General features: G+C 38.7%; 1 protein-coding gene across 3 annotated transcripts in view; it reads right to left on the reverse strand.

The window, feature by feature from the left end:
- The window catches only part of fibcd1b (fibrinogen C domain containing 1b), a 258,066-nt gene that overhangs the window by 150,729 nt on the left and 94,256 nt on the right, over nucleotides 1-13,081 (reverse strand). For all 3 annotated transcript variants that reach the window (XM_047372703.1, XM_047372704.1, XM_047372705.1), the window contains one exon: nucleotides 344-823. In XM_047372703.1, the coding sequence (XP_047228659.1) occupies nucleotides 344-823 (480 nt within the window). The remainder of the gene's footprint in view (nucleotides 1-343; nucleotides 824-13,081) is intronic.

Consider the following 13,081-nt stretch of genomic DNA (forward strand, 5'->3'; position numbering starts at 1 on the left):
CACAATCAAGTCTCTCCAGAGTGAAATAAACATCTTCTCATCAAATATATGACCATTAACAGCCCATAAACCACAAACGTCACTGGTTAATAATCAAGTGCATCCTTTTACAAAGTGGCAATCTATAGCTTACATAACAGCTTCCTTTCACTCTTCATTACACTCCTTATTACAAGACATTAAAACTGTAAATAAGACTGAAGTCTTTGACCAGGAATCCAAGTCAGGTCTCACGTCTTTATGGGACAATTCAAGTCTAAAATCTTTTACTTTTGCAACTTTAATGTGAGTCGAGTTGGAGACTCAAACTGGAGTTGCCATCTCTGGGGTATAGCTGTCTTACCTGGATAAGGCGTCCTTGTTCTGTCTGTAGAGTATTCAGGTCCTGACCCAGGCTGCTCTGCCCCTGGCGCAGGGACTCATAGTCCATCTTTAGCTGTCCTGCATGGGCTGACAGCTTGGTAACCTCCTCGGCCAGACTGACGAGCAGGGCACGATCCTGGCCTTTGACCGACTTCAGGTCAGAGTCGTGGTCGGTCAGCGAGTGGAGCAGTGAGGTCTGCACACCCTCCAGCCGCATGAAGTTGCTGTTATAGTCAGGACAATTGGGGTCGATGAAGATGTTGATGCGAGAACCATCACCCCTCTCCACAGTGACCAGTGCATTTGCTTCATCCTGATTGGTGGAAATATGGGGTAGGCCATCAGACAAGGGCGGAGCCTGGTAGTGGTTCATGAAAAGGATGGTGCCAGTTACGGTGACTGCCAACAAAACGGCCACGAAGAGCAGGATAGTGCAGAGCAGGTAGCTGCAGCTCATCCTCTGAGAAGTAAAGAAGAAAAATAATGTGTTAGGATTACACATGCTTTAACTTCAAAGAAATTACATCAAGCCTTTTTTTAAATACAAAATTACTTTCATCCATCATTGCAAAGATTTCCAATGCTTACTCATAGAGTAACCCAATTACAACCTTTATAAAATTTCTTTTTTAAAGCAAAAAAAAAAAAAAGATTTTTGTTGAACTGCATTGCATGTCATTACAATTGCTGTTGTAAACTGACAAAGGAAACTGTTTAAGACATGGGAAAAGCTGCCCAGTAAAAATCTATTTTTCCAGTTTTGAGATGAAAGAAACCATCTACAGTGCCTTGCCAAAGTATCAATATTGTTTAGTAACATTAAAAACACAAACTTCAATAGATTTAAAGTAATGAGGAAAAAACATAAATATTATATATATTTTAGTTGTAATAAATATGAAATAAATAAAAGGGGTGGAAAAAACAAAACAACAATAAGTTCACATATATTAAAAAAATAAAGGAAAAATATATAGCTCAAGAAAAAAATATATGATTTGAAAATTTGTGGTTACATAAAAATAGTGGATTAAAATAGAAATACATATATTTATATCTGATAAATTGGTAAATTATTGAATAATTTCATTTATTGGCACACCAATTTATATTTCTAGCTACTTTTTGGACCAGTAATTATTTTGAGTCATTTATTTATTTATGTATTTACTTTTTCTTATAGCGGGATTGGTCTTCCATATTGTCCACATGTTAGCTGAGTCTCATAATTGGCTGGTGACAAACTACAAATCTTACTTCTTACAACTCTTTCCACATTGGCATGTTTCTTTTCACATTTCCATAAGGCCTGATTTGTGGAGATCACAGCTAATAGTCAACATATTCTGACACCTGTGTGTGGATTTCTGGAGCTCCTCCAGAGTTCTCATGGGCCTAGTCTGTCAGGTATTGGTAGGTTTTCCGTTTTGCCATACTGTTATATGTTTGTATAATGGACTGAACAATGCTCCATGAGTTGTTCAAATATGAGTCCAATGTGAAATAGTGATTCATGAAAGGTGTAGCTAAATGACCAAACCACAGAATCCAAGAAAACCCAAACTAAAACCATTGCCTTAACAAAATTATAGGGAGCAGAATATAGTACATTTTTTCACCCGTGTCAGGAGAAATAGGAACAGATAGAAGACTAGCACAAGAATCCATTATGCATGATAAACAATGCGTAACTCCCCCACATCTTTCTCGCAATGAATCAGGAATTGATCTTTTACTGTTTCTTTTTCCACACCAGAGGATGTCCCATATGAAAATATGTGGGCTGATGCATGCAAGCATGTTTGTTTTTATAAGAGCATAAGAGCAACCACATTAATATGGAAATTGGCAGCAGAAGCACACTGAACCCCAGTTAATAGAGGACTAACGGTCTGCTTTACGAAACAGCTTTATGGTTCCTTTAAAGTTTAGAGAATCAATTATCCGCAGCAGGGAAAGTTCCTTTAAACTTTATTTACACACAGTCTATGGGCACGGGCCATAAAAAGATGTAAATACCCATGACAGGTGTGGGTGTCTTCCTAACAAGTAAAGTCCATTTTAAAGTTCTCCTTAGACCAATCATGCAGCCTTATTGTTGCATAAAAAGGGCTCATGTGGGCTGGATCTGCACACACCCTATTTGTAGCCATAGGGGTTCATTCACCACCCACACTGGCTGACAAATATTGGGTTTGGCGGAAGTGAACAATCATATGTCAGTCCCTGCAGAATGTGATTATGCACTATGATGTTAAAATCTTGACTTAAAAAACACACAAAACTAATTGAGACTATTTTAAACAACTATTTGGAACAAGTATTTTTATTCAATTGATTTATTTATTTTACCACAGTACAAGAGAGGATAAATGAAATTGGAATAATAAAAGGTAATAGAGTCTTTTTTACATTTTAATCAAAACCATTTTCTGAAAGATCTTTTTTTCAGGTCATATTTTAGTAAAGAATGAGCAGGTAGTAGAATTAGCAGAGGCCATTGAGCCCAGAGGAAAACATTCAAAGAGGACAGCTTTCAGATGTGCGGCAAAAGCAAATAAAGATTAAAAATAAATCTTTATAAATCCTCCAAACAATATGACCTTTTATGACAGTCATTAGCAGAAAACAACCTCTTGCAGTCCCCTTTTGCAAATCTAAAAAAATGAACAAGATGAATGCATTTCAGAAAACACAATTTTTAGATAACAATTATAACAGTTATGCTTGGAGATATGACTAGAGACCGAGATCTGCATAAAAAACAGACCTGTCCTGCTTTAAAGCCCATAGGAGTATACAAAAGATTATGCTTCAGACTAGTTTTGCAGCCAGTGGCACCGGAATCAATTCACTGGAAAAGGAAGGAAACTAAATATGAGAACACACTGAAAGGAAAAGAAAAACTAAACTGTCTATACAGCCGCTGAAGATGAAAGCAAGATGGCACAGTAATGACTCTAGCCCACTTTTTAAAATCTACAAAAAGCAGCAGAGTAGCAGATTTAATGACTAAAATTTTATCACAAAAAAGAAAGTCACAAATCCATAAAAACAAAAGTTAAAGGACTCTATAGTGGAAACAAAAAGTATTTGTTCTTCTTTCATAATCTCCAAGTATTGGCTAAACATTACTTTGGACCTATCTCTTCCATTTTATAACTGTAAAAGCTCAAAATAATACTAGAAAAAAGATTATTTCCCCCCTTAAAGTGATCAAACTTTCTTTGGGTATACCAACACTTTTACAAAGCATAACGGGAGAGCTCTGTTAACTGTTCTCTTCAGATGGAAGCATTATTCATTGTCCAATACGTTTACATACACGTACACTTATGCTTAGCATGACAATTGTTTGTTATAATAACTTAGAGCGTTTAATGATTTATTTGAATCGGTTTTCTTTTTTTTTTATCAGGGTATGATGAAGAAAAGACAAACAATTTCAGGATGTTACCTAAAGTCGTAGGCTAGGCAAGGAGGGTATTCATGCTAAACACATTTTATCGCCAAAGGAGCTGTAGAGATCCACAGCTCAGGTGGGATAGCCTTTTGACAATAAAATGCACTCCACAAATCTGGTCTTTATAGAATAGTGGCAAAACTGTTGAATTATTAAAATAAAGCCATAAGAATTCATGTCTACAGCTTGTCACAAGCAAAGGGACAGATAAAATATTTATGAGGAACTCTGGTTAGATGAGCTCAAAATTATTATTTATTTATTTTTTGTTACAAAATAAACATTTCACGGAATACTAATAATTTTGCAAGACATTTTACACATCCCAATGAACTAATAAGAATAAACATCCTTAACAACTTGCAGAGAAACCACCTGTTTTGTGCCATAGATAAACTTTCAGTATATGCAGGCTGGACAGTTGACTGCTTTTTTTTTTTTGCAGAATTGAAATAATTCATTCGAATGGGTTGGTACATGGCATAGTCAGTTAAATTACAACTGGACTAATGTCTGGGCCCTTCCCGCAGCTTTACATTTGGCTGCTTTATCCATCCCAAAACACTGTTTTAATCTGTGTTTGGAATCATTGTCCTGTTGTAACAGTCAAGATAAAAACAAAATGGAGGAGAAATTTTATAGTAATAATCTCATAGCTGTATGGGATTGAATGAAAGCCATGACTGGACTGAACAATGGGAGGAACAGATAAATACAAGAGGGGGAATTCAAATGGTGATTATTTGTATCTACATTTTAATTATAAATGAAATTTTATGAACATACAGTACAGACCAAAAGTTTGGACACACCTTCTCATTCAAAGAGTTGTCTTTATTTTCATGACTATGAATATTGTAGCTTCACACTGAAGGCATCAAAACTATGAATTAACACAGGTGGAATTATATGCTGAACAAAAAATTGTGAAACAACTGAAAATATGTCTTATATTCTAAGTTCTTCAAAGTAGCCACCTTTTGCTTTGATTACTGCTCCGCACACTCTTGGCATTCTGTTGAGCTTCAAGAGGTAGTCACCTGAAATGGTTTTCACTTCACAGGTGTGCCCTGTCAGGTTTAATAAGTGGGATTTCAAGCCTTATAAATGGGGTTGGGACCATCAGTTGTGTTGTGCAGGAGGTGGATACAGGAGGTGGATACAGTACACAGCTGATAGTCCTACTGAATAGACTGTTCTTTTGGTCTGTACTGTACATAAATATTTTTTAGAACATTAGTCCAATCCCCTGCCCTCTCTGGGCCTATCATCACTCTTCAGTCAGTCAGCTCTGCTTTCCACAAATGTAACAGTAGAACATTTCCTAGTTCCTGACAGGATTATGGACAGACACTTCAAAGTCTGTGGAAACAAACTGTGGGATATTTTCACAGAACTGTTTTACATGTTTCTTATTGAGCAGAAAGTTCTAGAAGGAATCCATAATTCTACCAGTGATGAAAATAAATCTCCAAAAAGAAGATAGTGAAGGAGAATTCTCTGAACTTTGACAAACACACTGCAGCAATTTGCAAGACTGCCTGCAAAGACTTTATTTTTTAAGACGATTGAACCCTTTTAGCATTGATAAAACAGTGATACAATTATTCTAAAGCTCTTTTGTTGAGTCTGTTTTAACATCTGGTTTTATTGCTTGGTATGGCAACTTACCTTGAAAAATAACAATTGTATGTTCAGTCTTGTTAAAATTGGCAGCAAAATAATTGGCATTCAACAGCGCCCCCAGACTGATAACTGTGACAGAAACATAGTAAATGTGTTCTTCTTCCTTAAGGTCAAAAATACAGGTTGCCAACTAAAAGATGCAATCGGTAAAAATATTATTTTGTCCTGAGTGCAATTTAAGCTATTTATAAACTTTGACCAGGCTTCACACATGTTAGAATGTTTAATGGTTTTGATGTTTTGACAGATCCTTGTCAATATGCTGGATAATTGAGTGTGAAAATTATGTTGACACGTAATTTATGCCTTGACTGTCTTTGACTGCTGCTGGGCACCAAACTTTCCCTTGTGGCACAATAAAGAAGTGAAATGAGCTGAACTGAAGTTTCAAACATGAAGCCATTGAGGTGACGTGAAGCTGACATTTGGAGATAGTCCTTCTCCACTGCATCCAATCTGACTGCATCATCTTCCAGCAAAATAGCTGGTCAGCATAATGCTGCCTCCACCATGCTAGACACTTGGTACAGTCCTCTTTAGTTTGAAAGCCTCGCACCCTGTCTATTCTAAATATCTTTTTATTCATTAATCTTGCTTGAAAACAAAACTTTTGTCAAAAGGACATTGGCTTGTGCATCTTGGCAGTTACAAATTCCAATCAAGCTTGAAGGTGTTATTTCTTTTTAGCAACGGCTTCTTTCACTTCATTGTGGAAAGTAACGCTGCTGTTATTTCCTTTTATCTCAAATGATAGATTGAGTTTGTTGAAACTTGGGCACAGTTAGATGCTCTAGATGTTCCAGCAGGATTATCCCAAACACAATAAAACTGAAATGACCCTGACTTCAACTCTGTTGAAAATGAACAAACTTTGGACAGGTCTATCCCAGGAAATGAACCCATTTAAATGAGCTCTACCACTTATAACGAGAAGAGTGGTCAAATATCCAGACAGTTTATTGTAGAATTTTTTAGTGACTGCACGTCTAATATGCCGTCACTATAGCATCAGTCCTACCAATAACTTCAATAAGAAGCCTGATATTATTTTGATTTCCATTCTCATGATGAATGTATGTAAATTTCTGGCCATACCAGTAAATTCTGTTTAATCTTTTTGAACGTCAGAGGGGCTAAAATGGCAGACAAAGATTGTACACAAACTGAACAAAAATGAACATAACATCTGTTTTCTAGGTCTCACTTCTAAACTCTTACATTATTAAGAAATTAGATTTTGCATGTTAAACGTATTGCAGGTCCAAGATTTTAAATATTTGTTTGACTCAGAGCATGTGTATAAGCGTTTCTGTTGTATATATTATATGCTTAATGGGCACACTCTGCAGAATAGCGCCGATATGACATTAAAACAGTCTCCCTTAGCTCTACTTCCAGCAGGCCAAGACATCATCGGAAGCCATCACTGAATATTCATTGCTAGCATATTGACTTAACAAGAAAAATACAGAATACTCTTTCATATGTTTCTTTTACTGTGTTCTTTTGCCATTACTGTTTCTTTTTGTTTGTATTTGGAAGTCTGAATTCTTTACTTGGACATATCAACTGAAATACCAACTAAAGTTGAAATTCTGTTTAAGAAGTAAGAGGTTTCTCACCATTCCTCATCACCTCAAAACCAATGTGGCTGTCTTGCCAAAAATACTTGCAGTAGCTGTTACGATCAACAGCTGATGGTATGCACCTTGGCAGAAGAAATGCTCCATGAGACATACATTTCATTTTTGGTTCCATGACGGATGCTGATTATTTTCTGCTGGTTTTCGATAGAGACTAGTATAACCTTCGGTGACGCTTTCGTTGTCCGATGAGCTAACCCCTCCCTCCTACTTCCCTATGTCTAAAGGGATTGCTCAATCCAGGTGTCCACCCAATGGGTCCGGACTTCCCTAAACCTGAAAGATCTTACTAAGCAGGTTTACTGAAAGTTCTGTTTAAGCTGGTGTCGGGAAATGACTCGCCTAGCCCCTGACAGCCTTCATACAAAAGTCTCGCCCTTCTTCAACTGGAGGTCTGGACGACTGAGTAGCCTACCGCATTCATTCACACTTCAACAGTCACTTCTGTTCACAGCTGCTCATTCTCTAATTTTACAACTGGCTCTTGGTATATGGGCTAGGTTAATTTTAGTGGCTCGGCACGAGCCCCACGGACGCTGTTTTAACAAACTTGGCTAAGGCAACCTATAAAAACCTCTTAAAAAATCTTAGAACCAGGCAACAAGACTTTTTACCACCAATGAAAAACCAAAAATACCGTGAGTCAAATAATTGAATGTCCACGATTTAACTAGAATTTTATATGCTTTCTTTAATTAGTAACACTTTTGCAGGGGTCAGTAACAGCTTAATTCGGCAACACATAATAATTTCAATAATAGAAATGAATCAATAAACTCAACCTGTCTTTCCCTGATACTGTAACTAGTGAGTTTGGAGAGGCTTTGAGGACGGAGGCTCATCCATGCACCTGATGGAGATGTTTCTTCTGGTAACAACGAGTGGTTTCTTGAAAGGAATACGACTTAATCTTCAGTTTTCTTCCTTTAAGTGGCAGGCACTGATGCTCCAGGCTTCGATGGTTAAACAGAGACTTTGTTGTCATATGTCTCCGAAGATAGTAGTTTCCAGAGGCTGAAGAGTTGAAGGAAACCCAGAGACATAAATGAGGTTGATTCAGGACTTCCAGAAGCCTGAAACTTAGAGCAATCAGCTGTTCACCGATCACGTTCACTTCTGTTGTCTGGATAAAAAGGCTTTAGATGAAATCAGATTCTTAATTTTGAGGCACAGTCCTTCCAGGGCATACGGGTTGATCCTCTTTTTAATGCAGTCGATCAGCAGGGCTATGTCTGTTCCTTTTCCATCTGAGCTTCTTTTCTCCGTTCGATCTTGTTCGCTGGTCTTCTGCGAGGAAACAACCACAGTTCCCTCCTTCAGCATTGCCTTTAAAGTACTGATGCTTTCACTAGTCAGCCCCTTGTTAGGCTTTCAGTTATTGCGCAACCTACTCTGCTCAGCTTCTTAGTTATTGCTCAGTACTTAGTCATGGTCATTGTGACTTTCTGGTTCTTATTTTTCGGCCTTGGAGATGCCAGTAATAGCCACGCAGCTGGCTGTAGACTCATCCTCCCTTCTTTGCGCTGGCCTTCAAAGGATTTGCTGTCAGCATGGAGCTGGCTCTCGTTACCCCTAGTCATCCCACAGTTCTCACCCTAATCTGCTCAGTCTTAAACTTTACACAGTATTACACATTCCATTCTCAGCTTTCTGCATTTACTTTAAAACACAGTTACAAAACCATCACTTCATTCTTTTTATACTTCACAAATGATTAACGTTATATCTCTTTCATATATAGCTGATTAGGAATTTCAAACCTTAATGTTTTTTTACTTTAATTATCAGTTCTTAACCATATTTCAATCATACATCTTTTAACTTGATAATCAAAGATTACTAATTGCATTTAATACATGTAAAAGAATTGTAAAATCATCATACATAATTTCTTTGAATACACTTGTTTATATTTCTGCAAAAGATAAGACAGATAATATGTGGCTCCACACAGGCCCCTCCAATCTCTCAGTCCCAGAATATGAGAATATGCTTGTTTTCACTCTACTGCTTCAACTGTGTATTTTAATAATTATCGCATGGATTACACATAAGGATATAAGGATATTTATTGTAACTTTTATGGAGTTAACTGTGAGCAGTTACTACGTCGCATGGATTACATGGAAAGATCTCACCTTATTTTGACATGCTTGAAGATGATAGTAGGATAAGGTGACCAGATTTCTGAAATCAAATCCGGGGACATTTCCAACTCCGAGATTAAAATAATTAAATGTTATCAAGATATAATGAAAACATTAGAAAAGGTACAGTTTATTTAAAATATTTATTTATAATTAAATAATAAAAATCAAGTTTAATAGCAGGAAAGTGTCTATTCACACTAGCATTTCCTAAGAGTGATAAAACAAATAAAGTAATAGCAGTAGTAATAAAATAACATTTTTGTTTTAGATAGGCTGGGGCCTGCAGATTTTGTTTCACTTATAATAACCCTTGGCTACTTTTAAATGAGAAACTATAGGCCTAATATAATCTATGTGATCTAATCTTATAACTATTTGTACTTGGAGCCACAAGCTAATACAAAAGAACAAATTCACATTTAACCAGCTGATTCTCTCTCCCTCCTCATCTCAGTTCATGCAGTTCTTACCACATTCAGTTTCCCTGTTACTGATTGCTTTATTTTTGTGAACTTTCATATGTCCAAACTGAATGGACAAACGCCCCTCAGTCTGAAAGTCTGTGTTCATATATCACAACAATACATTAACAAAACAACTAATAACTAGCTCTGAAAATATAAATTAAACATCACCAATGAATTCTAAAACATCTTACTTTGGACGAACCCTTGTTCACGCTGTAGCTCCACATTCCTATATCAGGCAGCACTTAAGTGATTTCTCCCCTTACTCAGCAGCATCTAATCCTTGGGCTCTTGTCTTGCCTTTTGTTGTTCTGTTCGTTCATAAAAGATTTATAAAGATTTATAAAGTTTATTTGCATTTGGGTCCTGACAATTAGAAAAACAAAACACATGCAAGACTAATTTTTTTTACCTGAGCACAGTGAATGTTGACAACACTAGTAATGTTTTCTACGGCAAACCAAACCATCACAGAAAGGATCAGCCCAGTTCAAGGCAACGCAGTCAGCTTTTCTTCTACTCTGTAACGTTAATAGCAGTGTTACCAGCTACCGAGCTGTTGTTGCAACATGCTCTCTCACTCTTTCTACCCCCAGCTAACGTAATAACAGTCTAGACACAACATTTTTTATTCTCATTCACAAAACACGGAAATCGAGGACATTTACGGGGACAGTTTTAGCCAAGGACATGTTGTCTAAAACGGGGACTGTCCCTGGAAATCGGGGAAGTCTGGTCCCCCTAGTAGGAGCTACATGGACAACAGCCGAGCAAGAAGCCAGCTGACAGAGTACGAATGCACAGAATGTTGTGTGCTATTCAATGCAGACTACACAGCACAGCCATTATCTGGCAATGGCTCACGGTATTTTCACACCTGAGGTGTTTGAGTCTGTTTAAAGCAAACTACAGGTCCTTCGAAAAAAATTTGCATATTGTGATAAAGTTCATTATTTTCCATAATGTCATGATGAAAATTTAACATTCATATATTTTAGATTCATTGCACACTAACTGAAATATTTCAGGTCTTTTATTGTCTTAATACGGATGATTGTGGCATACAGCTCATGAAAACCCAAAATTCCTATCTCACAAAATTAGCATATCATTAAAAGGGTCTCTAAACGAGCTATGAACCTAATCATTTAAATCAACGAGTTAACTCTAAACACCTGCAAAAGATTCCTGAGGCCTTTAAAACTCCCAGCCTGGTTCATCACTCAAAACCCCAATCATGGGTAAGACTGCCGACCTGACTGCTGTCCAGAAGGCCACTATTGACACCCTCAAGCAAGAGGGTAAGACACAGAAAGAAATTTCTGAACGAATAGGCTGTTCCCAGAGTGCTGTATCAAGGCACCTCAGTGGGAAGTCTGTGGGAAGGAAAAAGTGTGGCAGAAAACGCTGCACAACGAGAAGAGGTGACCGGACCCTGAGGAAGATTGTGGAGAAGGGCCGATTCCAGACCTTGGGGGACCTGCGGAAACAGTGGACTGAGTCTGGAGTAGAAACATCCAGAGCCACCGTGCACAGGCGTGTGCAGGAAATGGGCTACAGGTGCCGCATTACCCAGACCTGGGCTACAGAGAAGCAGCACTGGACTGTTGCTCAGTGGTCCAAAGTACTTTTTTCGGATGAAAGCAAATTCTGCATGTCATTCGGAAATCAAGGTGCCAGAGTCTGGAGGAAGACTGGGGAGAAGGAAATGCCAAAATGCCAGAAGTCCAGTGTCAAGTACCCACAGTCAGTGATGGTCTGGGGTGCCGTGTCAGCTGCTGGTGTTGGTCCACTGTGTTTTATCAAGGGCAGGGTCAATGCAGCTAGCTATCAGGAGATTTTGGAGCACTTCATGTTTCCATCTGCTGAAAAGCTTTATGGAGATGAAGATTTCATTTTTCAGCACGACCTGGCACCTGCTCACAGTGCCAAAACCACTGGTAAATGGTTTACTGACCATAGTATAACTGTGCTCAATTGGCCTGCCAACTCTCCTGACCCGAACCCCATAGAGAATCTGCGGGATATTGTGAAGAGAACGTTGAGAGACTCAAGACCCAACACTCTGGATGAGCTAAAGGCCACTATCGAAGCATCCTGGGCCTCCATAAGACCTCAGCAGTGCCACAGGCTGATTGCCTCCATGCCACGCCGCATTGAAGCAGTCATTTCTGCAAAAGGATTCCCGACCAAGTATTGTGTGCATAACTGTACATGATTATTTGAAGGTTGACGTTTTTTGTATTAAAAACACTTTTCTTTTATTGGTCGGATGAAATATGCTAATTTTGTGAGATAGGAATTTTGGGTTTTCATGAGCTGTATGCCAAAATCATCCATATTAAGACAATGAAAGACCTGAAATATTTCAGTGAGTGTGCAATGAATCTAAAATATATGTTAAATTTTCATCATTACATTATGGAAAATAATGAACTTTATCACAATATGCAAATTGTTTGAGAAGGACCTGTAATTGCTAACTAGTTGCTGTGTTTTATTTGCGTAGATGTGAACAGAGCAATAACAGTAAAAAACAACACGTTCCAAACAAACTCAAGTGCAGTCTGCTTATGTGATTCCATCTCGATCCGACATAGCTACAAGGTGTATGCTGCAAGCTTGAGTCAAACGCCTTCCCGGGGCCAGGTTGCATTGTGGGATGCAGTAGTCTAGACAAACTAATAAACATTATGGTGCCTCTTTTCCTCAATACATAAAGCCCTATGCAACTTTCAACGCATCTTCTCAACGTCACTCTACAGCATCTGCTTCCTGTTTTACATTTGATATTTCTGCTCTAGAGACCAACAAACAGACTGAATGTTCTCACATGGTTTGTAGTGACAAGTTTTGGTTCACTTGGAGTTGCCTCTGTGTTAGAAGAAACCAAACCACCCAAAAAAGCTGAAGCACTGAGGCTTTCCACCCAGTTCAGCGAGGACTGGGGGTGTGAGGATGACCTAGGGGTCTTTGACAGACCCATGAAGGGATCCAGTAGAGGGCTGTCTGGCTTGGTGGGGTGTTGTCTTTGTGGGTGCTCGGGCCACATCTGGTAGTGGCGGGCCGCCGTCTGGTGTTGGGCTAGTAGAGGCCTGCAGGGGCTGCTCTGGCACCCCTCCATTTAGACCTCTCAGGGATTGGCCCACCAGGGTGACTTACAGTGTGCCCCTCTTACCTTGGTCCCTGCAGGTTCTGACTGCTGTGGTGGGCTGGTGTCTGCCTGACTTAACGGCAGCTCTGGGCAGTCTACCCTGCTTGGTGCTGGACAGTCTTGCTGTCGGTGGTGGGTGCAGGCCCTGGGGTACT

This window comes from Girardinichthys multiradiatus, chromosome 8, assembly GCF_021462225.1.
Source record: "Girardinichthys multiradiatus isolate DD_20200921_A chromosome 8, DD_fGirMul_XY1, whole genome shotgun sequence".
NCBI lineage: Eukaryota > Metazoa > Chordata > Actinopteri > Cyprinodontiformes > Goodeidae > Girardinichthys > Girardinichthys multiradiatus.